The sequence below is a fragment of the Alosa alosa genome, chromosome 1 (genome assembly GCF_017589495.1).
Source record: "Alosa alosa isolate M-15738 ecotype Scorff River chromosome 1, AALO_Geno_1.1, whole genome shotgun sequence".
Taxonomy (NCBI): domain Eukaryota; kingdom Metazoa; phylum Chordata; class Actinopteri; order Clupeiformes; family Clupeidae; genus Alosa; species Alosa alosa.
In genome coordinates this window covers 24049685-24076193 of record NC_063189.1, presented here as the reverse complement: position 1 = coordinate 24076193, position 26509 = coordinate 24049685, and the positions used below count along the sequence as shown (strand labels likewise).

The window sequence follows — 26509 nt, the reverse complement described above, 5'->3', positions numbered from 1 at the left end:
CCTCACTGACATTATGGCGGCCATGAGTCTCTGCTATTTAGTTATTCGCATGAAGATTTTGTACAGTGTTCCCGAAAATCAGTGGCACTGGAGCGGTCGTCGCCTAGACTGATGGGGGAGGAGATTATGTGTTGACAGTCTTATGCCTGTGACTGTTACAATTTCATCGTGTAATATGTGGGACCAGGAGTGGGGATACTCGGAAAACAACCTTAATCTCTGTACAATACCGTAGTAGACGACTGCGCTGATTCACAGCCAGTAGCTGCTACTGCTCATTCCTGTCCCTTTTAACGTTAACGAACAATTCCACTCCCGTGAAACAAAGAAGCTTCCACTAAACTGTTAACGTTAAATTAACAGATAAATGTTTGAAGGATGAAATTCACAGAGCATCTCTCTGCACACATCACTCCGGAATGGAGGAAACAATACATTCAATATGAGGTAAGAAATAGCTAACGATAACCTAGCAAACGATTGGTAACGTTAGAACCTGGACGTTAGCTTTGTGTTAATGTTTCCTTGTTGGTTCCTCAACGCTCATTGCATTTGGATTAATTTAACGTGCGTTTGCACTTGGTAGATTAGGATGACATAGTAAATTACAATGAAAATGTAGTGCACACCGACATTTCATTTGTGCAGTTGACTCCAGTAGATTTCCTAAAGAATAACGTTAGCGTTGTTAGCTAGTTAGTTTGTTATCGCTAGCTGGCTAGCTGTCTTAGCTAGGTTTGCTGTACTGACAGGCCATGTAAAATGTGTATGATTAATGTTCATACGATGGTTAGGATTTGCCAACTAGCATCTTGTATTGCAAGTTATTGTAATGCAGCAACAGAAAACCAGGAACGTAATCGTCACGGACATAGCACCGTTACATTTGTTTACTGCAGTTTGTTTCTTGTTGAAGGTTATCGTTAACGTCACAACTTATAACGCTAACCTGAAAATATTTCAAGCAACGTCGAACATCACCTTAACGTTAACGTTGCACTGGTAACGTTACAGATAACATTACCTGCATAACAAAGATAACCATTTTTTTGATCATTTCTGCGTATATTTCATACTTAGCATTATTGTTCTACATCGCCCGCATTGTGGCGAAAACACTGCGCAGTCTTGCGCATTGGTGAGTTATCGAGGTGTAGTGGTGGTCTCTTGTCAGAATTTGTCAGCCACTGACTTACCTTTAGCGAATCAACTAACGCTAAAATAGCTAATAATGTAAGTTAGCAAACATATCAATCTGTCAGAAAAGTTATTGCCCTATGTGCAACATTTTACTGGTAACAATCCATTTTATATCCATGTGGTTTTATCAGCGCTGACTGTCAAGGTCTTTGCGAATGGTTGGTAATTTTTCTTAATGTATGTTACCCCTGCATTAATTTGTGGGTTGCTTCATTCTTTATTAAATAGAGCGATAAACCACTCCAAATGTTGTCATGTTGTTATCAGAATGGAGGATAATGACATCCAGTGGATTAATAGCCTACCATCCACAATAGAGATGAAGACCCTGTTAGTTGTTATTGCAGTGTACTTACTCTGACTGATAAAAGGTAATTTTGTGTGGTATATACCTACTTAGCAACTCGTGGACAAAGTCGTTTTCTAGGTGTGACACTAAGCATGAAGTAGTTTGCTTTTATGAGCCATGAGTTTAGACATGCTTGTTTTCATGCCCAGCTAGATCCCATTGATTCAGCAGAAATTACTCAGGTCTCAGGGTTTCCTTTTGCTATAACATAATGCTCATGCCTTCAAAGAATAACACATTAGACATAATTGAATCATGTTGCATGATTGCATACAAGGTTGTCTGAGGATGGGTTTGAAAGGAGCCAGCAGCACGTTTGTCTGCTCCAGCTCCCTCTGGTTTAATGGCCTGAACCTAATGACATTATTTGTGTCTTGACAGAGTCTTGTTAATTAGCTACTGTACCATTACTACCATGTCTTTTGGACTATCATATAAAATCAAACTTGTCTGTCTCTCTGCTCTACTCAAGCACAGATCCTGGGTATGTGCTTTGTGAAGTGTATGACTACACATAAGCTGTGTGTGTGTGTGTGTGTGGTAGCTGACTGAAGGACAGAGATGACCTGAGTAGGCAGCACTGACCTCTGGTTTGTAATTCATGCTCTAAGAAAGCTGATGCCAGCTCATTTCATGGGAGAGGGGAGTTCTGCAAATATCTGGTGCCAGTGATCAAGTGTGTGGGATATCATATGAATATGCTTGGGATCACAAATGCAGACACAGAGGGAGAGAGGGAGAAAAAAGACAGAGAGATAGAGAGAAACAAACAATAGAAACAAGACATTACTCATAGCACGCTGCATGCATTGTATTCAGACCAACAAGTCTACTGCAGTTCCAATGTCAACTATTAGCTAACTTTTTGGCCAGCACTGACTTGCATGTTTTATCCCTAGGGCTAGTACATGTTTTTTTTCTATGCTTGCTTTAGACAGCCCCAGCAGAGTTTTACATGTTTACAAGTATTCCCAAGTGAGAGTTTCCCTCAGAACAGAGCCAAGGGTTGGTTAAAGGGGCCTGGGTCATGCTGTGAAGAATAGCAGCACACTGCAGGCTCCATAGCGGAGGTGCCGAAGCCGCCGCTGACGGACAGGCAGTCTGGCTCAAATCTCCTCTGCCATGTTGATGAAGTTTCTCACAGGGAACTGCCAAACAGACTCCTGCAGGCAGAGATAACACGTGTGTGTGAAAGAGGCCAGCGTGAGAGCCCGCGCAGGGGAACGTAGAAAGATGGAAGATGGGAGGGGGACACGAGGAGGAGAGGAAGAAGTCTGGAGAGAGAGAGAGTTAGCTTGCAGTCACATATGAAGAAAAATGCTAAAATCGCCACTCATCACAGATATGGCACACACACACATACAAATGTGTACATCAAGACCATGGACCTCAGATGAACTCAGTGTCCAGTAGTACACATGCACATAGACAAGCACATGTATTAGTCAGGTTTATGGTGAGGGGTTATCTGGTTCCTGGGAACCTGAAATGCCGAGCTGTGTGTGCTCAGCTCAGAGTGGTTGTGGAGCCCGTATGCTTTGTCTCCGTGTCACAAGGCCTCCCTGTGGGCCATCAGGGCCTACACAAGCCCCTTTACTCATAGCACATATGGCTAGGCCTGCCCCTACACATCTATACACTCAGACAAGGTTGTTTGTCCTCTCAGGGAAAAAATAAAATAAAAATGGTATGCTCACTTTGACAGCATGCAAGCAAGCAACACAGAACACACAGTACTCACGCCAGCACAAACAACAGCACAAACAAAGCCTAATTCTCCTCACTGGCGGCTGTTTGCACTCAAGTACATGCACAAGTGGACCTCCAGTACGCTATACAGCAACGCACCCCTGGGGGTCACGTCGAGGTCAGTGTCACAAAAGGTCGTCTCTCCGCTCCACACCAGCCTCTGGCCCAGCAGCTGAGCGGCAGTATGGCCCAGACCAGCTGTAAGGGGACACCACAACGCCACCGGGCTCCAACAGAGGGGAGCTATGCAGGGTTTCTTGCCAGGTTATCTCCACTATTCATCTGACTTTCAGGAACAAAACGGTGTGCAAGGCGAGCATTCCGTTTTAGGATGTGTGTGTGTGTGCGCTTGCGTCCATGTGCGCATGCATGTGTGTGTATGTGTGCATTGAGCTCCTATAGTAGGGATGGCCTATAAGCTGACCCATTCAAATAACACTCAGCTGTGTGATTTCAACATTATGGGGAATTGAAAGAGATTGACTGTTGTGGCAGAGCCGTCAATATCAACCCATGTCACAGTTAATGAGGACTACCAAAGTTACAAAGTCATTGATTGGGTATATTGATGTGGAGTAGTGCTCTGCACAATCTGCATTTGTCAGCAGCATGGACAAACTAACTGTCTCGTATGACCCTCGACCCCCAGCAAACCACGTCAGCTCCTGAAACACATCAGAGAGGAAGAAAAGCAGAAGATGTTGTGTAACTGGCCTACACATTTGCATTCATTGCTGACTCCGTCTGTTCTCCAGTCTACATTTCCTTTTTATTGTTGTTGTTGTTTCTGGCAACGGGACTGGTTTCTACCTTTGTCTCTTGTGGTTTAATTTCCCAGTGGGCTTGTTTATTTTAATGCATGTATTTGTCCTGGGCAAATATGACTCTAATTGTATTTATGGACTTCTTGGAAAACCTATCCTTCATCACTGTGTATACGGAGTGTGTCAGTCGTGTCGCTGTCATGGCTGTTTCCCCTGTGCCACAGTTTCCTAACACTCTGATATGATGCAGTGTTTCCTGTGTGGTGCCGTGCACATCACTCCTAGGGCTCCCTTCCTCTTTTCAGCTCCGTGTGGTCTGTCTCAGGCAGCCCTGCTGTCCCCTCCCCTTCCTCTCTGGGTCTCCACTTGGCAGGGTTTCTCATTTGTCTGTCAGTGGTGGACGGTGTCCAATCATATGAGGTGTAATTAAAAAAGCTGGCCATTTGTTTGACCCAATGACACCTGTTAAAAATGTGTCTCTGTTTTTCCTACAGGCATTTAAAGAGATGCTGTACTCGGCCCAGGACCAGGCTCCATCGATTGAAGGTAAATTTCTTTCTTGATACTCCCTCACGTTCTGTCTCTGTTCATCATTGCAAACTTAGAGGCGCCCCTCCTTCCTCTCCAGCTCCCGGCCAGATGAGATCCAGTCGGTGTGTTTCTGGCTCACACACACTCTCTGATTCACAGCTGGTGACAAACCTGCAATGGGGTTTGGCTGCTTTTTATGGCTGTTCCTGTCAAGTAGGCAGACACTGGCATTGTCATTCAGCAGATGGCTCAATGAAAAAAAAAACTGTATTTTTTAACAGGCAAGTCAAAGATTCCAGACCTGATAAAGCATGTCCTAAAATCAGCCCAAATAAGGAATAGATACACACACACTGCTTCTCACCCAGAGTGTACACAATACATTAAATATCAGACACATTAAGTATAATTATATATACTCTTTTGATCCCGTGAGGGAAATTTGGTCTCTGCATTTATCCCAATCCGTGAATTAGTGAAACACACTCAGCACACAGTGAACACACAGTGAGGTGAAGCACACACTAATCCCGGCGCAGTGAGCTGCCTGCAACAACAGCGGAGCTCGGGGAGCAGTGAGGGGTTAGGTGCCTTGCTCAAGGGCACTTCAGCTGTGCCTACTGGTCGGGGTTCGAACCAGCAACCCTCCAGTTACAAGTCCGAAGCGCTAACCAGTAGGCCACGGCTGCCCTTAGAGACCCTCTAGAGAACACTAGAGAAGATCTATGTCCATCAGTGCATCACTGAAAATACAAACTGAATCTGGTCCCTGTTTTTGTGTGGTCAGCAGCAACACAAAAACTCCCACTTAGAAGCAACTTGTAACATTTCTAATATGTTCTTACTAAAAACATTCCTCGGGTATGACCTACCCAGCGATTATGAGACAAAGTGCACGTCTTGCCAGACGCATGGCAGGTTGTTTTGACAGTCGCCTTCATTTCTGTCCCTAAATTGCTGCGTCTAGCAGTATAATCTGCACAAAACACACGTTTCCATTATAAACAGTTTAGAGCATGCAATCTGATGATGCAGGCAAACACAGAGAACACTGTAGGTGTTGACAGACCTACCATTTATCTGATATCAGCACATAGGCTTGTTTTTGTCCTGTTACATATGAATCTGAAATAGTGTCTTATTTGGTATGTACAGTAATGGTTACTATAATGTAAATAACTTCATTATACATGCTCACACATGCAATACACACATTGCTTTTCTCTTTCGCTCTCTCACATAAGAAATTACAGACCTCTCTTACGTCCTCCCTTTTTTTCCCTCTCTCTCATGCACACTTTTGTTTTTGATGATGTCAGTTTCCCAGAAATCATCTGACCTCACACATTTTTTTTTATTTCCTTTTCTTTCAAACAGAGTAAAAAAACCTTCAGTGTTGTACGCCGTAAATGGCTATAATTTGCGGACCTCACGTTCATTCAGTGTGTCAGGCAGTGATGATTAAAGTGCGAATTTGAAAATTGCTATTGTTTGGAAGGTGGTTTGGGCCCGACAAGTAGTCATTACCGGACAGTTTTTGCTGAAATAAGGGTGTCTTTTAGGCTGGTGATGATAGTGCTTTGAAGAGGCTGTCTCCATAAATTGTCTGAACATGACCATCACTATCCTCTGAGGCCCTCACCAAAGGGCATCTCTCTGCCACTCCTCCTCCTCCTCTTGCTCTTCCTCCTCCCATCCTCACCAAACCAAAGCACTCTGGACGTCCAAAACAAGATTTCCAAGATTTCCGGATTGCTTATGTTCTGTTAACATAGTGGCTGTTTATCAAATAAGTAAAAGAAATGGCTGCCATCAAATGGGTGCAACCTTCAGAAAACCTGTAAGATCCAAAAGGAGACTTCATTCGGAATCTGTCTCTCGAACCTGGCACAAAGATGGAATCAAGGAGCAGTTCCATCATGGCTGCTCTAGCACAGTTCTGAGCTGTTCAATTATTGTGGTGCCCTGTAGCTGTGAAATTATATATGAATGGAAATTCACACAATTGCCACACCACTCTCTCTGCATAATATTGTTGATATAGTGCAGTGTGTGGTACAGTATATTGTGTTAGGGAATATTGCGCAGTGCAGGAATCTCTTATCTCGGATGCTACTGTCCGACCACTTGTGTGTTGTCCTCAGGGATGCAGCAAACAACTATCAGGCACACTGACCTAGTTCAGGCCCGACCCAAACAGGGATGTTACCCAAACCAGTGCCAGGATGCAGACCTACAGGAAGTGGGCCATGAGAGCCGGCCACTTAGCCGCCCACTCAGCCCCAACCATGTTTCATCGATAATGCAGTGACCCCTCTTGTCTAATGTGTAATCTAGACAGGCAGCATCTGCTGTTTACTATAAAGAGCATCAACTACTAAAACAAGCACGCCAAGTCTATACCCGAGTGTCTGTCTAAAATGGTCTATGTTTTCTTGTTGTGTCTCTCTCTGTCTAACAGACACCTAGTCCAAACACAGTGGCCTTGGTGCTCTTCCACTAAGATCTGCTAGCACCCCTTGTGTGAGCCTCAACAATCACAGCACCTTCATCAGACATCAAAGCATGTGCTACACATTTGCCCCTGTTCACTGATATTGATAGCATCTAACATTGTTAGAGTTGACAGGTTCCTATCAATCATTTGTTGCATCTCTTGTTTGTGAAATAAACATTTGGGCTTTTCAAAGGGGGAATAAATAAACCCACTGAAAATCTTGATCAGAACACTGGTTAGTGGTGTTAATGATCAAAGCTTTGCACCATTTTGCTGCTCCCTTTAATGTTGGAATTAAAGTGGTATGAGGGAAGTGGGAATTTAAGCTCTCAATCAGCTCTCAAAGCCCTGATGGAAGGACACCCTCTCCACGGGCAGCCCTCTGCAGTCCCCATCCTTCATGGGGAGTGCATCATTCCGCGCGGGCCTGAATGAACGAGTGGCTTAACCAGTGGTGTTCTTTCGGTGTTCCGCAGATTAAAATTCCACACTACTTCAATTTCCCCCTCCTGCTCCCCAGCGGCAGCCCCTCTCCGCAAATGCCTCCGAGTGGATAGGATGACAAAGCATTCTTGCGTGAAGAAATGTCTAACCTCTGGTGTCAGCTGGCAGTCAGAGCACTTTGCAGTCATGCCAGTTGTTCCATCAGCACTCAAGTGTGTTTGGGTTTGTCTGTCCTGTTACATTTAAACAAGGAGACACCCTTCACAGAGGCAGGAAGTTTGGAACTTCAGATGATCTGAAACATCTCAGCTCCCCCAGTGTCTTCAGTAGGCACCTAGTTGGCATTTAAAACCCCACCTTTAACATTTGTTTAGGTTATGGTTATGAGTAATTAACCAGCAAACCTTGAGCAGTATAGCTCTCAGAAGCACCTTCAAAGACCTTTGCAGTCTGTGGTAGAATCCCTTTGGTGCGCCAAAAGGGCCGTCCCTGTTCTAGTTTGGTGAAGATGTGCTAACCAAGATTATACTCTAAGTGTCTCCTCTAAATTGGTGGAGAACATGTCTTTTGTATGGATAACCAGCAATAAAGGTTCTTCCTTTGAATAGAATACTAATTGTACTGAGCATGATAAGTAGCATCAGGAATAGAGACCCACAGCCTCCAGAAGTAATGGTTGTGAGACAGCACTCCATTAAGAATGGGGGAGGGGGGGTGCACACAGTGATGGTATCATAGTCCAGAATGGCTCTAGTGTTTGTGTCCCAAGTAGACTGGAAGGTCCCACTCTCTGTCTCTCTCTCTCTCTGTCTCTCCAGACCAGTGCATGGCTATTACTCACACTCTCTCAGACAATGACTCACTGTCTGCCTGTTGGGACATCTTCAGCCATAAGCCTATTAACAGGCCCCTAACAACGCCCCCCACTGTCTGAAGCATGCATCAGTGCACACTATCCCCTCTCCAACTCTCTGCCTCGCCCTCTGTGGCACACGATGTGACGTACACGTAATTTGTTATGTAAACAAGTTGCAGGCTATCTTTTGTATTTCAGCAAACCTTGTCTGTGATCAATTAACTAATTGATGTTGGTGTAACCTGATAAATTGAGGTGCTTTTTCGTCACTTTTTTTCTGTTTACAAAGGCAATTTCTCTTCTCATTTTTGCTTTTGTGTGTGTGTGTATGTGTGTGTGTACGTGTACATGTACGCTCACATACAACTGGTCTGAGCAGTGGAGTAATTACTGTGAGATTGGGTGTTGCTCTGTGGCCAGAGTGCTGACACACTCCTAGCAGGCACACACACAGTGCACTGGGCCAGTGAGCCGAAACGTCAGCGGTATCCACAGAGCCGCATAAGTGCCTGCACCATGCACTAATGTGTGGAGCTGAAATTCATTTTATCACAATAAACCATGCAATGACTCCACATAACATAAGATTTTGAGTTTTCTGTTTGTTTCTCTCTCTCTCTCTCGTCAACACACAAATGCACATACACTGTCTTTTTCTCTCCACAGTCACTGATGAGGACACAGTCAAGAGATACTATGCCAAGTTTGAAGAGAAGTTCTTCCAAACATGCGAAAAGGAGCTGGCCAAAATCAACACGTTCTACTCAGGTAAGCACACAAACTGTTTGGGCTTGGCCATGATTACATTACAACATTGTTGTTTTCTTAGCAGTGTAATAATGTTCACATTTTCTCATGAGAACTACAGCCAAGTGACAGTTGGACCTGGCACCTGTATCCACTCATGCATCAAAAATGCATTTACTGACTTTATGGTGAAACAAGTAAGCAAATGCAGTGTGCAGTGGTTAGGGTTCTTTTGATTTTTATTCATATGTCCCTGCCACCAACCAGCACCAGATTATTGGCTATGTATGGCTGTCTCTCTGTTTAAGGGCTTTTGATTTCCACTCTGTGACGGGGAAGATGGCCTCGTAATGATCATCTGTCGCTGCACGCACGCGGCTCTGCCTTTTATCTCGGGGTGTTTATCATTCCAGCGTACTGTGAAATAAGCAGAGCAAAAAGTGTGTGTTGGCCACAGGAGAATTGTGCGGAAAACAGCTTATCATTTATGAGCGTACTGTGCGTGTCACAGCGGAGCATCTGCATTCTTTCTGGCTCGGCCTGAAACTTGGACGTTGCTGCTCATCTTGGCTAACGAGGACAAAATGCTCTGCTGTTAAAAAATGTGCCTGGTTAAAAAAAGGGAAGGCTTGCATGAAAACATTTAATCACTGGAGATGAAGCTCAAGCCAAAGGCAGGGCTGGGCCCCGGCCCAAGAGTACCATTGCTCTTCTGATGATCTCCCTCTCTCTCTCTCTCTCTCTCTCTCTCTCTCTCTCTCTCTCTCTCTCTCTCTCTCTCTCCCCATTCCCCTCTTTCCCACCATATTGCATCCCGACCTCCATTCTTTTTTCCTGTCTCTCCTCTCCTCATTTTTGCCCTGCTTCTTTTTAATACATCTGCCTGTTCTACTGCTGTTTCTGTTTTTTTCTGATCCTTTGCTGCTGTCTCTCCTCCTTTTCCCTGAATTCCTGACATTCATTCTCTTTCCTCTGTCCTCTCACTCACTCTTTTTCTCTATCTCCTCCTCGTTTACCCCTTTCTCTCCCTCTGTTTCTATCGCTGTTTCCCTAATCTCACTCTACCACCCCTCTCCCTCCATCCCTCCTCTCTTCTGCTTAACTCACTCTCTCTCTCACACACACACTCCCTCTCCTCTCCTGCCTATGCCCTCTCCACAGAAAAGCTGGCCGAGGCGCAGCGGCGTTTCGCCACACTGCAGAACGAGTTGCAGTCGTCGCTGGACGCGCAGCGGGAGAGCAGTGGTGGGCCAGGCCTGCGCCGACGCCGCGCAGTCTTCCACCTCACCCAGCAGGAGCGCTGCACTCACCGCAACATCAAAGACCTGAAGCTGGCCTTCAGCGAGTTCTACCTCAGCCTGATCCTGCTGCAGAACTACCAGGTCTGCCTCGCCCCGTCTCACCTGGCCAACGAAGGCCTACACACACACACACACACACACACACACACCAGTCAGTCAATCAATCACTTACACACTGAGACCGTGCTTGTGGTTAGCATGGTCACAGTGACATTGGTAGTCATTGTGATGCGCTAAAACTGTGCACAGCTGAAGACTGATTGGCTAGTCAACCTACGCAGAGGGACACTGTGCTCTCTTCCGCAAGGCACATCATGTGTCCTCAGTCCTGCCCTGAGGCACCCTCCCACTGGGATCCTCACATAGGGCCAGCGAGCAGATGGGGAGCAGTGGAGTGCAGATAGAGGCCAAAACAAGACATGCAAAACAAAACAAACTATTTTATGTCAACATTTATCAAACCTCCCAGTCTGCCAAGTCGAGTTGAATAGCAAAAAGTCATGTTTTTGCCTCTGCAGAATCTGAACTTCACAGGCTTCCGGAAGATTCTGAAGAAACATGACAAGATCTTTGAGACGACGCGGGGTGCGGACTGGCGGGTGGCACATGTGGAAGTGGCGCCCTTCTACACCTGCAAGAAGATCACTCAGCTCATCTCTGAGACTGAGGTAACCCTCCTGTTTGGATAGGCGGGACAGGACGGATTATTATCAAATCACTTGTTTTAGCTTTTAAGAGCCACAATAGTATGTACTACATTTTTTGTCTTAATGGACATTTATGAGCCAAATGATCACGTACCATCAACACAGCAGAGGCATTGTTTTGCCAGCAGTGAGATCTTTCTCTATTGCACTGGTAACTAAAATGCTGTCTGTCTTTCTGTCCCTCTTGCTATCCTTCTGTCTATACTTTTATATCTGTTTTTTTCTTTCTGGGCTCTATGTCTTTCTCTCTCTTTCTCTCTCAGGCCCTGGTCACCACAGAGCTGGAGTGTGGCGACCGTCAGAGGGCCATGAAGCGGCTGAGGGTGCCCCCTCTGGGTGCAGCTCAGGTCAGCCTCAGCTCCTCCACACCCCCTTCTGACCCCCAACATCCAGGCCACAGCACCACATCATTTACACACAAAACACACAAAATCAGATGTTGTACAGTGAGAAACATAGCTTTTACCCCTTTGATCTTGATGAAGAATATGATCAGAATTGGGTTTGTGTTGAAACTCCCTCATTCACCCAATTAGATGCAAATCTTTTTCCCATTCATTCCTGTTTACCGTAATTAATTTTTTATTAGTTAATTATAAATATATATTAATTTGCACCACACCAGTAATGCGGAATGACACTTCCAGTGTTTTGTGATCTAGAGATAACCACGCTGTGCCTGGTGCAAAATTAAACATCACATATCTCTCTGGAAAGATCTCAGCAGGCATCTGAGACACTGCATTTGACTGTGGCCCTTGTCCTTGGTCTCTACTTGTTGGCCTGTGCATACCCCCCCACCTGTTCTCAGAGACGTGATCTGTGGTGTGTTTGCCTCCACAGCCTGCACCTGCGTGGACCACCTTTAGAGTCGGCCTATACTGTGGAGTCTTCATCGTTCTCCTTGTCACAGTCATCATCACAGGTGAGCTGTACCCTGTAGGTGCAGGGAGAACCTGAGGGTACAGGTGTGTGTGTGTGTGTGTGTATATATATATATATGTATATGTGTATATATATATATATATATATATATATATGTATATGTATATGTATATGTATATATATATATATATATATATATATATATATATATATATATATATATATATATATATATATATATATATATATATATATGTATGTATATATATGTATAATATAATATTCAGTATTCATTATTGAATGCTTAGCTGGAATGATGGTTTCCCCTATCATCCTATTTTTAAGCAGGCGTACCTGTGGGCATGTAATTGTGCTACAGGTTTTTTACAGGAATGGCATGTTTGAACGGGCACTGCACTAGTTTCAGTTGAATGCAGAACATTATGAAGCTTTTACTTATTTCTGTGTCCTTACAGATCCAGTAAGTTGGGATTGTGATAGACAGTGCAGTTATTTGAGCCTTTCTATACTCTGCAATCAGAATGAACCAGGAGTACTTCCAACTCCTTTACAGTGTATAATTGTCTCTGGAATGCAATCGCACACAAGGCAATGACACATGTCTCTGGAGTTCCATCTAGGACCCTTTTTGTGAGAAGAAAAATTGTTCTCAGCTGTTTCCTTTTTTGTCTCCATAAAAGAATCCACGATAACCTATTTTTGTCCTTGTCACATCATCTTTGCTGACACCATCTGTTTCTCCTCCAGGCGTGGCGAAGATCCTGACCGAAGATCCTCCTGGCGAGCGCGTGTGGCCGCTGGTGCGCATCTACCGTGGCGGCTTCCTGCTCATCGAGTTCCTCTTCCTGCTGGGGATCAACACCTATGGCTGGAGGCAGGCAGGAGTCAACCACGTGCTCATATTCGAGCTCAACCCCCGCAACAACCTCTCCCACCAGCATCTCTTCGAGGTGAGCCGTTCAGACAAGCAGCCCCTGAGATAGACTTTGTTTGTATCAGTCTGAGGCAATCGCTGGTCTGATCTTCATGGGGAAAGGTCACCACTTAAGCGCTAAGCCTTGAGCTGAAAATGCATGGGTAGAGCTTACTTTTCTCAGTTCAAAACATTAGTTAACAAATGAACCTACAGATAGCAACAGAATGTGAGTAAATAACACTTTTGACATAATGTCAAAAATGCTTATGTTCTGTGCTCAGATATCTGTTCGGACCGTACTCTGTAATACCACTTTGCACCTTAATGCAATGCAGTCCAACTCAGTGGAGGAGCACCATCGCAAACGTAATGGTGCATTCAAGGCTATTCAAATCCTACAGAATTCTACACTTAGCCTCTTTTAGCAGTTTCTGCTCGTAATGTCAACATGGTGTATAAGAGAATCCCCATTCACACAGCTCTCAGACTGTTCAGTTCAGTTCAGTTCACTTTATTGTCCCAAAGGGGAAACTTGTCTCGCAGTCAGGTACACATAAATAGCACAAGATACACAAAGACACAAGATGGGGTAAAAGACACAGGTTAATAAGTTAAGAAGGTTAAGAAAGAAAGAAACTGTCTTATCAGTCTACGTTCCTGACAGATGCTCATCAGAATCGTTTCTGTGCAATAAAGCAAAATTGTGCAAATTTAGCAGGCGTATTGCACTAGGAATAAGAGTTTTTTGTCCTATTGGACTTATAAAATGGGACTCTTAGTCTCCGGCCTGAGGGAAGAGCTTCAAATGAACAGTGAAGGGGATGATTTTTACAGTCCAGTATAGAACTTGCCTTCTGGATGACCTGCTTCTCATAAATGGTCGGCAAGGACAACTGTGGACAGCCAATCAACTTCCCAGCCACCTTCACAATGTGGCTAAGATTGTTTTTGTCCCTAAGACTGATGCCTCCGTAACAAGCAATAAAAGAAAAAGTTAAAACAGATTCTATAAAAGATTTGTAAAATAAAGACAGCATAACCTTATCCACATTAAACGAATTAAGCTTCCTAAGGAAGTATAACCGTTGTTGTCCCTTCTTGCAAATAGCCTCGGTATTTACATCAAATTTGAGCCTGTTGTCTAAAATTGTACCAAGATATTTATACTGGTCAACCATCTCAAGTCAGTGGCGGAGAACATGATTTGTTTCTTCTAAAATCAATGACCATATCTTTTGTCTTTGAGATGTTTAACTGAAGAAAAGACTTGTCACACCAACTGACAAACTCATCAACCACTGGCCCATGCTGGGATTCATGTTTATGAAGTAAACTAGTACTTTCCCCTCTGCTGTACATCCTCTACACAAATGACTGTGTCATCAGCAAATTTCAGGATATGCCTATTTATATGCTGACTTCTACAGTCATTTGTGTAGAGGATGTACAGCAGAGGGGAAAGTACACAACCCTGAGGAGAGCCAGCACGTCTAGCTCACTCAAACTCTTCTTTGTGTGGACCTAAGGCATAATTTATTATCAATTGTTGATGTAGACATACTTACAGACAGTCCATGAACGGAATGTGTGTTTGACAGAACACAGTTTCAGGTAAACAGTTTCAGCTTTTTAAAGCAATTCTGTCAACAATTCTTGTATACAGTGTAATTATAAAAAGGTAGAGAACAATAAGAATAAGTGCATCAGTGAGTGCTGTTTTTAAACAGTCAAGTGTCAGTTCTAGTCAGGTGGTAAGTGCTAGAATCAGCAAGGCTGTAAGTATTGCTTACGAGAAGAGATGTTCTCTGAAGAGCTGGGTCTTCAGTAGTTTTGTGAAGATGGAGAGGGATGTCCCTGTTTTAGTAGGAACTGGTAGCACGTTCCACCAACAAGGAACAACAGATGAAAAAAGTTTAGATTAGCCTGAGCATACCGGTGGCAAAGCTAGATGTCGTTCGTCAGGAGCGCAGCGGTCGGGAGATGGCATATGCCTGTATGAGGGCATTCAAGTAGGTGGGAGCAGAACCGGAGACTATCTTGTAGGCAAGCGTTAGGTACTTGAATTTGATGCAGGCAGCCACAGGTTGCCAGTGTAGCTGGATGAGCAGCGGGATAACCTGTGCCCTTTTGGGTTGGTTGTATACCAGGCGCGCCGCCACGTTCTGGATCGTCTGAAGGGGTTTCACTGTGCAGGCCATATTGACCAAACCAACGCCCAAGTGGTGTGTGTGAACAACCTACATGTTACTCATCTTGCACTGAATCATCTTCCGTAATCTCAACATTCTGATCACAACAAGCCTGGGCATATTACCAAGTCAGCACCAATCAAGGGCTACATTCTTTGTTTTGTAGTTTTGCAATGTCATCACATCACTAAAAGTATTGATGTTACCAAAAATATTTGCCAGTGTTTTTAACTACAAAAATACGCATCTATAAAGTATTTTGATACAAAATATGTAGCCATTTTCTTCAACCCAATAAAATACAAATTCCAAAATACTATTTTGTATTTGAATATATATAATATTTTAAATACATGTATCATAAATACCTCTCATCCCTGCTTACAAGACCATTTACTAAAGTTATGGAATGCTGAAAAATCTCTTTTTCATTTTGATATTTAGATAATACAATTGATCTCATTAACTGCTCAAAACTTTGGTAGTTGGTTGTTCTCAGAGTGGGGCAAGCCTGAGCAAGAGGTTAAGTGTACAGGGTACAGGTAGGGGCACAGACTATTTTATTATTAATACAAAAGGGGGTGTAATCTCCTTTTTTTATTGTGTGTTTTTGTGATTAGTGGAAGCACAAACTTGTGTTCCACAGCATAGTGTACTGTTAAACTCTGAGCAGACATGCAGGAGAATATGAGGCCAGCACAGGGGCCAGGGGTTTACTGCCCCCTGCTGGACTGTGCAGAAAATGTTGGTCTCACCATGAATGTTGCATGTATGCCCAGTATCCACACCACCTACAGACAACATGAACCACAGACACACACATCTGGAAGGCTCTAATTCCCCTTCCCTCCTCCTGTGCGCAGATTGCGGGCTTCCTGGGTGTGCTGTGGTGCGTGAGCATCCTGTCGTGCCTCTTCTCCGCCTCCCTGCACGTACCCATGTCGGCCAGCCCGCTCATGCTCTACGGCTTCTTCTTCATCTTCCTCATCAACCCCTTCAAGACCTGCTACTACAAGTCCCGCTTCTGGCTCCTCAAGCTGCTGGTGAGGGACCTGACCTGGCTATGCATGCCAATGCATGCTGTTACTGTTAAGGAATATAATACACCCTTTTGTTCAAAGCAACTTACAAAACATTAGAATAGTTAAAATTGAAAGTAATGATATCAAATTAGTGAGCAAAAATGAAATTCAATAGCATCATTTTGAAGCAAAAACTATACTATACATTATGGTCTGTGCAGATTACACGAGTGTTTTGTCTTCCATGATGGTCTTTTATGATTGGCCATGTCAGATTTGGCGATCAGAGAACCACAAATTCTTGCCGCGTCTTGGTCGTAAGACTGGCCACATTACAAGATCATGTTGATCATCTATCGTAGCCTTCTTGTCGCGTCAACACGGGAGTAGTAGGAGATTCCCCCAAAATTCTGACATGCTAGACTTTTGGTCGTGGAGTCGTGGAACGTCACAGGCGACGGGTCGTTGAATATGTCACATTACAAGACGCTTCCTCCTTCGGCGTTGTTCCAGACTTTTCATATTAGGGCCCAACACTGGAAATTTGTTGGCCACGACTACATTTAGGCAAAATCGGGCTGAAATCGTGTAGTCTGCACAGACCATTATATGGCCAAAAGTATTGGGACAATTCTTGTGTGTCATTCAGACTCATTACCAGTTGCCACAGGTGTATAAAAGCAAGCACCTCACCATGCAGTCAGCATGATATTTTGGTAAAAGCAACATCTAAATGTTTCTGTCTACAGAACAGTTCTTCCACGTACATTGGGTTAATTTTAGGCTCATTTGGGCTTGTTAGCTTCCTTGTGCTTCTCACCCACTCTTCTCTTTTGTTAAACTCTTCCTAGTTCCGGGTCGTCACGGGTCCATTCCACAGGGTGGAGTTTGCAGACTTCTGGCTGGCTGACCAGTTGAACTCTCTGGGGATGGTGCTGATGGACCTGGAGTATATGATCTGCTACTACAGCATGGACTTCGACTGGACCAAGCCATATAACATGGACCCACCAGGTATAGGGCATCGGAACCGAAGACATTAAAGTGAGAAAAAACGCTTCCAGATGTAGGGCAACAAAAACCTGACCAATGCATGTGATTCTCCTAATTCTTCTTTAATTTAAGTGAGGTCATTTTCTAGAATGATTTTATAGATTCCAGTGTGGTTCTCCTAATCTCCTATTAAATGCCAATAATGGGTTACACCATTATATTTCAATTGATTCTATTCAGTACTATAGCAATATACTGTAGGCCTTGTACAATTAACTTTCATTGATAACATTCCTATAAAACTTTAAACACACATTAACTGCATTTCTGTTCTGTATGCTGATTAGTCATCCTGGTTGTCCCTCACAGGACAGAACGTAGGTCAGAGCGAGTGCCACACTTACTCGTACGGCGTGCGTGCTGTGATCCAGTGCTTGCCCGCCTGGTTCCGCTTTGTGCAGTGCCTGAGGCGTTACCGTGACACCAAGCGTGCCTTCCCTCACCTGGTCAACGCCGGCAAATACTCCACCACCTTCTTCGCCGTCACCTTCACCGCCCTCTACCACACACACAAAGGTAAGACATCAAGTTTTACACGGAGCATATGTTCAAGCCACATAAGAGCCATTCAAAGTCACCCAGGACTGGCATTTCAGCTTGAGACTATTCAGATGATCCCATGTGCCTCTGAAAAACTACATTTGCCTTGTTGAGAACATTTGGATCTCCACATACTGTACGAAGGCACTGCCTTCAGAATAGCCAGGATGTGGCCAGTCTTTGTTGTTTTCTCTCATTTGATGTTGAGTTTTATTTTGGTAAAAGTCACTAGCTGGAGTTCAGGTGGAGCTCGGAGTTAGAGCACGTCTGACTGGGCAGTGAAGGGGCAGAGCCCCACAGACTGACCAACGATGACTGCATTCTTCCTAGGCGATCCTGAGAACACGGTGTTCTTCTACATGATGATCAGCTGTCTGGTGGCCAGCTCCTGCTACACGCTCATCTGGGACCTGAAGATGGACTGGGGGCTGTTCGACCGCAATGCCGGAGAAAACACCTTCCTGAGGGAGGAGATTGTCTACCCACAGAAAGTAAGATGGTGTCCCGGCTGCAAACTAGATGTAATGGATTGTGTTGTAATGAAGTACTTTGAGGTACAGTCTTTTTCGTGAGGCAGTTGTTAAAGCTTGTTACAGGTTGTTGGCTCTCAAAAGAAGGGTGAGAAATATTTCTGCCAGGTAAGGGCCCTTTTATAGTCTATGCAAGCCGCACTGACACTTTAACACATTAAGCTAGATAAGGAGAGTTTGCCACATATTTATGTAGCAAGATGTGTCATCCAAATGTTTGTAACGCACTCTCATTTACATATTCTACATAGGTGATGGTTTTATCAAAAAATGTGATGGCTGTCTTTTTTGATCTTAAAAAGGCCTGTGATATAGGGCTGCACAATTATCGCAATCACAATATGATGCAATTACCTAATCGCAAAAGCGACAAATAATCATCCACACTTAATTTTGTCACATTTCTGAATTTTATATTAATTTCATCCTCCTTGACTATGCCACTTCTGGTTGTTGGGTGTGCGTAGTGCGCGAGGAGCACAGAAATTGTGATTGGTGAGCTTCACAGTCGGCCGTGGTGCTGTGCTTCTTGTGCACTGGGCGTGCTCACCAATCAGGGTTAGCATAAATTAAAGAAACATTTGTAATATTGAACTGAATCAATTCATTAACATTCAAAAATAATACCGCAAATCGTAATATCTATCAGAAAAAGGTTCCCCACATTGGGCAGCCCTAGTATGATAGCACCTGGAGGTATGGAATTTTAAAGGATCTGCACTGCATGGGATTTAGAGGACATTTGCATTTTCCCATTTCAAATTTTTTGTCCATCAGACATTTTCCAAATAAGTCCAAATAGGAACTACTTTTTCAAACTCACACCTAAAAGAACAAAGAGTCCCTCAGGGAAGCATTCTCTCTGTTACTCTTTTCAGAATCAAAATCAATAGCATTATAAGTGCTTTTGCAACCTTTATGTTGATGACCTCTCGAAAATGGTTTTAGGTTTTCCAAAACAAAAACTGTCTGTACACATTTTTGCCTGCTACGATCTTTGCATCATGACCATTCACTTTACATGGATGGTGAAGTCATCATAGTAGTAAAAGAGGTTAAATTCCCTGGAGCTTTGGGCATTATAAAAGTACTGGCAAAAACAAAGTGGGGAGCTGGACACATTGTGCCTCTGTGCCTATACAGAGTGGTTGTGAGATCCCACTTGGACTACTGTTTATGAATCAGCAAGAAAATCATTCAGATCAGTGGTCCCCAAACTTTTTCTTCCGAGGGCCAGCTTACTATGCCTGGCTCTAAGAGAGGGCCAGAGACTCGGAGTATATCAGTAACCATAAATAGCTTAGTGCTGTGAACAACAGCAGTCTACCTTAGTAGAATATTCCATTACATTTAATCTATAGGCTATTGCAATTTAATACCATTGTGAGCTGTGTTTATATTGCCATCATGCCATATCAGTGTAAAATGTAACTCAAATTAAATAATACTAATAAAAAGACTTTTGCATTCCCAAAAGTATTAGCAGGGAGTCCCAAAAGTATATTTTATTAAAAATGTGTGAACTCTGAACATTTTAAAGTTCTCAAACTATGAGAATTTTATGAAATGAAATGACCACCATTCTAACTTTCACTCACCGTTTTTGATGGCAAACGCGAAACAGCGCCAACACAACCACCAGTGGACAAAAAGAGCATTACATGTGTACTGTTAGGACTCGCCATAGAGAATGAATGGGGGAAATTGCGGAGATTATAGTTTGACGATGTCGTATTCCCGTGCGGCCCGGTTGCTATATACCACGGACATGTTTTGGGGGGCCACCCAAAATGACGTGGCGGGCCGTAGTTTGGGGACCACTGATTCAGATGTTGAATACTATTCATCACCAAGGTTTAAGGCTGGTTTTGGGGGCATTTAGGACTTCCCCAGTATAGAGTCTTTATGTGGAGGCAAGTGAACCCTCACTCCAAAATTGGTGCTTGAAGCTGTCTCTTCAATATGCAGTCAAACTCAAAGCATGCAAAGATAATCCCGCCTACTCAACAGTTTTTCAGCCGCAGCATTTGCAGTTGTATGAGGCTAGACCAAAGTATATCAGTCCTTTTGGAATCTGAATAAGACCCTACCTTGAGGATCTGAACATCAACTTGGACAGTGTAACGCAGACTCATTTTTGCTCTATTCCCCCTTGGAATTTGAGACGACCTGAAATTGTTAAGGATTTAAGTCACAGGAAGTAATCAAGAACCCACCCAAATGAGTACTAGCAGCAGTATGTGGATGTGCAATGCCACTTGCCTTCCCACATTCCCATCTATACTGATGGTTCCAGAGTGGATAACTGTGTGTCATCAGCAATGGTAGTTGGACAGAGTCAGTGTGGACTACGAATCCCAGGAATATGTTCTATTGAGGCCCCTGCCTTGTATTTGGCACTTAATATCTACCAAACAACAAAAGTCTTTAATCTTTACAGACTCTAGATCATGTCTCCAGGCATTGGAGTTTTTAAAAGCAGACCATCCAATTATTGTCAACATCCTTGATAAATTAGAACTCCTTAAGAACCAGAACTTCAATGTAGTTTTTTGCTGGGTCCCAGGCCATATTGGTCTCAGGGAAAATGAGAAAGCGGACAGTGCTGCTCAGCAAGCACTCAATGAAGTCACAGAATGTCAAATCCCTGCCTCAGACCTTATACCTATTATGAATTCTTACATCACAGATAAGTGGCAATCTTAATGGGACGAATGCACCAACAACAAGCTATACGAAATCCATCCTACTGTAAAGAAGAGACTTTTCAATTCAGACACGATCAAATAGTTTGTACTAGATGTGTTTATACTTATGTTGCTGATTGGATCATAAACGGCCACAGCAACAAAGGGGAATGACTGACTCTTCTCTAATAAGTGTTACATGTTATTTTCTATATTTCTAATATGTTGCTGATTGGATCATAAACGGCCACAGCAATGAAGAAAAGTGAAAGTGATTGATAATGACTGACTGACTATTATTGTGTTACATGCTCCAAATGTAAAGCACTTTGAGCTGCATTCTGTGTATGAAAGGTGCTATACAAATAAAGCTTATTATTATTATAGATGCCGTATAGGACATTCAAGACTTACTCATGGCTTTCTATTGAGTGGCAAAGAACCTCCATCATGCCAATTTTGTAAAATGCCCCTGTCAGTGAAAGATATTTTACTCTTTTACCCTGTTCTAAAAATCAAAAGATGACGATTTTATAGTCAAAATTCTGTGGTTGATGTTTTTAGTAAGGTCCCACCCTTGAAAGTTTAAGAATTTCTTGCTAGCATAGATTTTAAAAATCTTCTCTGAAATATCATTGTTGCTAAGCTTCTAAATAGTTTAATATTGGTTTCCCATATTTTCTGCCATAGCATACCATGTTCTGGCCATTAAATAGCCTTAGTTGCTGATATGGCTTTAAACTAAAACAGTATTCAGGGCATTTTTCTTCATGTGGTCCTCTTGAGCTCACACTGTGAGAAAATACTTCAACATGGAATCAAGAAGCACTTTAACCCACATTTGAGCTGTTCCTGACACCCTTTTTATGTCTCACCCACAAAAGCTGAGTGAGTTGGTGCTCCACCCTGAGTGCCGTGTTACAGTAACCCACATTTGCGGGGTCCTGCACGGCTCGTTTGTGCGCCTGGCCCGGAGAGGGAGAGCGCCGGTGCTCCACCCTGCAGTGTTACAGTAACCCATATTTATGCTGCTGCTCATCACGTCGTTCTGGGAGGACATCCAGCCCACAGAGAGTGAAAAGTACTCAATATGAAAAAATATTATGTTCATTCTGCAGGTGTCTTAGCCCAGAGATGTTGTGTTCTTTGCAGGGCTTTACTGCTGAAATGCCCATAAGCCCATGGAGGTCAGTTGAACTTATAAGTTCATTTTCTATCAACTTGTAACGTTTTGGACAAAGACAAACACCTTCCCTCAGTGGTGTTATCAATAGGTCTTTTTGAGCTTTTTAGAGCATTGTTTCTGCTGCTGCATTGCAATTGCCTGCAAGGCAGCAAGCACACCAGAAAACTATTGTCTCATTCTTTTAACTTGTTGACATAATATAATAATTATAATCTATACTGGATTTCTGTTATTGTACATGTGTAGACTCCATGTTACCCATCAGTATCAATATGAATGGCCATGCACACATTCCACACCTGTTAGAATTGAAGCCACGATGATTCCATTATGCCTTACAGTCTTGAATGCGTGGAGAGATCGGGGTCAGGTGCGGAGAGATCAGGGTCAGGTGTTTGTGTGTATGCTGTGGTGGAATGGCCTGTGTCAGTGTGTTGCTGTGCTTGTGTTCAACAGGTGTACTACTACTGTGCCTGTGTCAGTGTGTTGCTGTGCTTGTGTTGAACAGGTGTACTACTACTGTGCCATAATCGAGGACGTGCTCCTGCGCTTTGCCTGGACCATCCCCATCTCCGTCAGCTCCAGCACCAGTATACCTCACATCTCCGACATCATCAGCACCATCCTGGCTCCACTAGAGGTCTTCAGGTGGGGGAGTAAACACACGCACACTTATACAAACCCAGAAGCACATACTGTACGTTTGCTCACCTCACTCATTCAGACAGTGGTGCATCCCCACGTCTTCACATTCATACACCCGCATAGTCTTTCTCTTACCAAAGCTTACCCATCTACAGTCACTGACAAAAGTATTGGCACCCCTTTAGAAATGTTGGTTTTTAAGCAAAATACACACTTTTGGAGGTTTTTTTTTTTGAGATTTTTTGCACTGATAAAAGCACACTTCTCATTGTTAAAATCCAGTGCTAAGGTTATGGGTAGTTAGACGTCAGCTGTGGTAGCATTCCTGAGAAATATCAGTCCATTTCTAATGGACAATAGACTCAAGTTTACTCTCTACATTTCTATATGTTTCTATGGACAGTATGATGTTTTCTCCAAGGTTTTCCAAATATTTGAATGACTCTGCCAGAAGAAGCAAAATAGGCCTAGAGTATCACCTAGTTATTGCCACACATACACATCTGGCCTTGCACACACAAAAACATGCTTGTGTTAATGCTTTCTCTCTTTACACTAATGCCACACTCTTTATCCCCCGGTCACTCACTGTCTTTCCGTCTGTCTGTCCACAGACGGTTTGTGTGGAACTTCTTCCGTCTGGAGAACGAGCACCTGAACAATTGTGGTGAGTTCCGCGCAGTGCGGGACATCTCGGTGGCGCCACTCAATGCAGATGACCAGACACTGCTGGAGCAGATGATGGACCAGGAGGACGGCGTCCGCAACCGCCTCGGCAAGAAGAACTGGAAAAGGAGCTACAGCATGTCCCTGAGACGGCCACGTCTAGCCTCCCAGTATGTGAAAACACACACACACACACACACACACACACACACACACACACACATTGTTTTGCACACCACTTTATCTCTCCCTCGGCCGATTGTTTTTCCTTACAAAGCAGAGGTGCTTCATGTATTTGATATGTCCTTTTATCAGTAAAGACATGTTCACCAGCTTGGCTCTGGTCTAAGACCACCATTATAGTCTTATTGTCTATTACTGCCTTTCTGTCTCTCCCGGTGTTCTCACTAACTGGTTCTCTCTCTCTCTCTCTCTCTCTCTCTCTCACTCACTCTCAGGTCTAAGATGCGCGACACTAAGGTCCTCATCGAGGACACGGACGATGACACCTGACATCTTCCTCCGCGGGGCCTCAGAGGCTCCGCCCTAAAGACCCCGGCCCTGTGGAGGCCAAACCTCTCTCAGCTATTCAATCAGTCATCACAGAGCGGCCTGTCCACCTCCACACCCACACACACTGCCCAGTAACACACACACACACACACACACACACATCCCAAGTGACATTACCATTATATTGAGAGAAACTTCCACAGTCGCAGAGACTGCGATTTTACATTCAAGGTGACATTTAGATGTAAACACACACACACACACACACACACACGCGCACAATCAGGTGACACATTAGTGACAGCCATGCCAACCAAGTAGCAAGAGGGTACATGAGTGCTCGTAAAGAATTTCTGAGACCCAGGAAGCCAATAGACACATTTGTAAATACTGATTTCTCAAAGACCAAGAATCATAAACATACTGTAAACACACTCGCGCAGACGCCTCATATTGTCACAGACACACCTGGATTTGCTCACACACACACACACACGAACATGCCACTTTTTTCCATTCCTGTTTTTTTGCTCATCTGTTGCTGCCTTGAGTATTTTTTTTGAGAGGAGGGTGAACCTTTCTAAAGACTGCTCAGATGTTGTAAATATCACATGCTACATGGGCAACTATTGTTATTAATCAGTAATCAAATAATGTAATTGACCTGGGGCAGAGACTCCTCAGGCTGGACAATGATCTCTCTTTTAAGGCAATCAGTCTGGTCGTATGCCAGTGTCTGTGGATCTATTGTTTTATGTGAATTTATTTAAAAATTTTGGATGAAGTCAAAGATGAAGACAATAATTGCTATGTTACTGTGGCAGTCCCAGATATATGTATGCCACCCTTTTTTTCTTTTCTGAAAATAGGTTGAATGTACATTTCATTGTTATTTATGTGAAGGAAATATGCCTTGAACGTTGCCTAAGGAAGGGGATGTTTTTAAAATTTGGTGAAGGTTTCTAACCCCCCCACCCCCCCTCCAACACACACACACACACGCAAGCAAGTCCTCTCACAGCATGGTTTTTACATGTGAGGAAACCCACAGGTGGCATCCATAGGCTGACTTTCCATGGACTGTCCCTTCTCTGCCCTTATATCTCACTGGAGAGTGAATAGAAGAGCTGTATTCTCTGGAATTGCTTTTTGGCAAATGTCAGAGAAATGCCTCTTCACTGTTCGCTCAGTGCTGTGTAGACAGAGCATCACTGACGCTGAGGTAGAGGAACATGTTTTTTGTTTTTCAAAGCAAGCCAAACATTTTTAACATTCCATTAGCATTTTGGGGATAACTGGGAGCGTAAGACCTATATTCTGATGTGTTGAAGGCATGTCACTTGCCAAATATTCCCCCCACAGTGGTGAAGGTGTTGTGGTCCACCTCTAAATACATCGATCTTAAACCCAAATCTCAATGGTGTCTAAAATGGAACATCAGTTCACAGTACATGTACTGTATATGTACACATGTATGTGTATGTATACAAAGCATTGATAGTGGCAGCATTCCAAGCCATTTCCATGGAAAGTCCCTGAGGTAGACCTTATCCATGTTTTAATGCACAGGTCTTGCATCTTTGAAATGCCACCTGTGGGTTTCTGTAGCACACATGGATTAAGAAGCTCTTTGATGACATGTCAAAGCACCATGGTGAAGCTGTTGTGTGAATTTCAGGGACTAGATGTTCTGTTCTCAACCTGACCTGTTTCCCAAGAGCATCACAGGACTCCCCTTCAGTTGTTATGGAGTGTCATTTGCAGATCTCCTTTTGCTACGGTCACCCTGAGTTATTGAAAGATGACTTGGTTCTTTGATGCTCTTGGGAAACGAGGCCTTAATATGCTACCTTCTGATCTGTTCCCCACCTGAAGAACTTGTCTTAAGCAAGTGGGAGGATTTGTTGCCGAAGAGCCATCAAGGAATCTGTTGAAGTGATGTAAGAAGTCTGTTACATTCCAAGAGAGACCAGTGTATATACACATGGCCAATCCAGGAGCAAAGAGAAGCCACTTTGAGACACTTCCTAATCATAAGCCACATGCTCACTGAGCTCTCTCTCTGCTTTGAGTACAGCGCTTCATTCTGTGGCCTTGGAAACAATGGGCACTGTAAGACCTGGAGAAATGACTGTTGCTAGGGTCCTTTAGAGAATGATTAAGTCTACTGTACATAACATGGACCAACAAGGAAGAAAAGATTTTGTCTCTTGTTTCAGGTTTGAATAAGGATGACGTTTTGTTTCAAAATGGAGAAGGACCTTCTGTGAACTCCGTTAGGACTTCTCATGGGCCATGGGTTTCTGTTCTGTTTCGTGTGCTTGTTGTACTGTTGTATTCTTTATTCCTGGCCACTGTAACCTCCCAGAGGAAGGAGGGCTCTACTTGCATTTACCCCTCTGTATGTAAGAAGAGGAAAAACAAAAACATTGGACTTGTCTCACTCTCCCTGTTACAGTTTTTGAGTAAAAAGATCAAACTAGTTACTGTTCTGTAGTACATTTTCAAATA

The 26509-nt window shown here is 43.6% G+C and overlaps 1 protein-coding gene across 1 annotated transcript; it reads left to right on the top strand.

Moving 5' to 3' along the window:
• xpr1b (xenotropic and polytropic retrovirus receptor 1b) lies at positions 1-26480 on the top strand. Its single transcript, XM_048238584.1, has 15 exons — positions 1-447; positions 4557-4608; positions 9057-9158; positions 10299-10519; positions 10957-11106; positions 11409-11492; positions 11989-12070; positions 12799-13001; positions 16020-16199; positions 17030-17192; positions 17541-17747; positions 18102-18262; positions 22683-22822; positions 23434-23655; positions 23944-26480. Exons 1-15 carry the CDS (start codon positions 379-381, stop codon positions 23996-23998), a joined length of 2091 nt encoding a protein of 696 aa, XP_048094541.1. The 5' UTR covers positions 1-378; the 3' UTR covers positions 23999-26480.
• The last annotated feature ends 29 nt before the right edge of the window (positions 26481-26509 follow it).

Coding starts and splice junctions, on each gene's coding strand:
- xpr1b (XM_048238584.1), top strand. CDS start 379: ATGAAATTCACAGAGCATCTCTCTGCACACATCACTCCGGAATGGAGG. Junction 448..4,556: donor AACAATACATTCAATATGAG/GTAAGAAATAGC, acceptor TTTTTCCTACAG/GCATTTAAAGAGATGCTGTA. Junction 11,493..11,988: donor CCCCTCTGGGTGCAGCTCAG/GTCAGCCTCAGC, acceptor TTGCCTCCACAG/CCTGCACCTGCGTGGACCAC.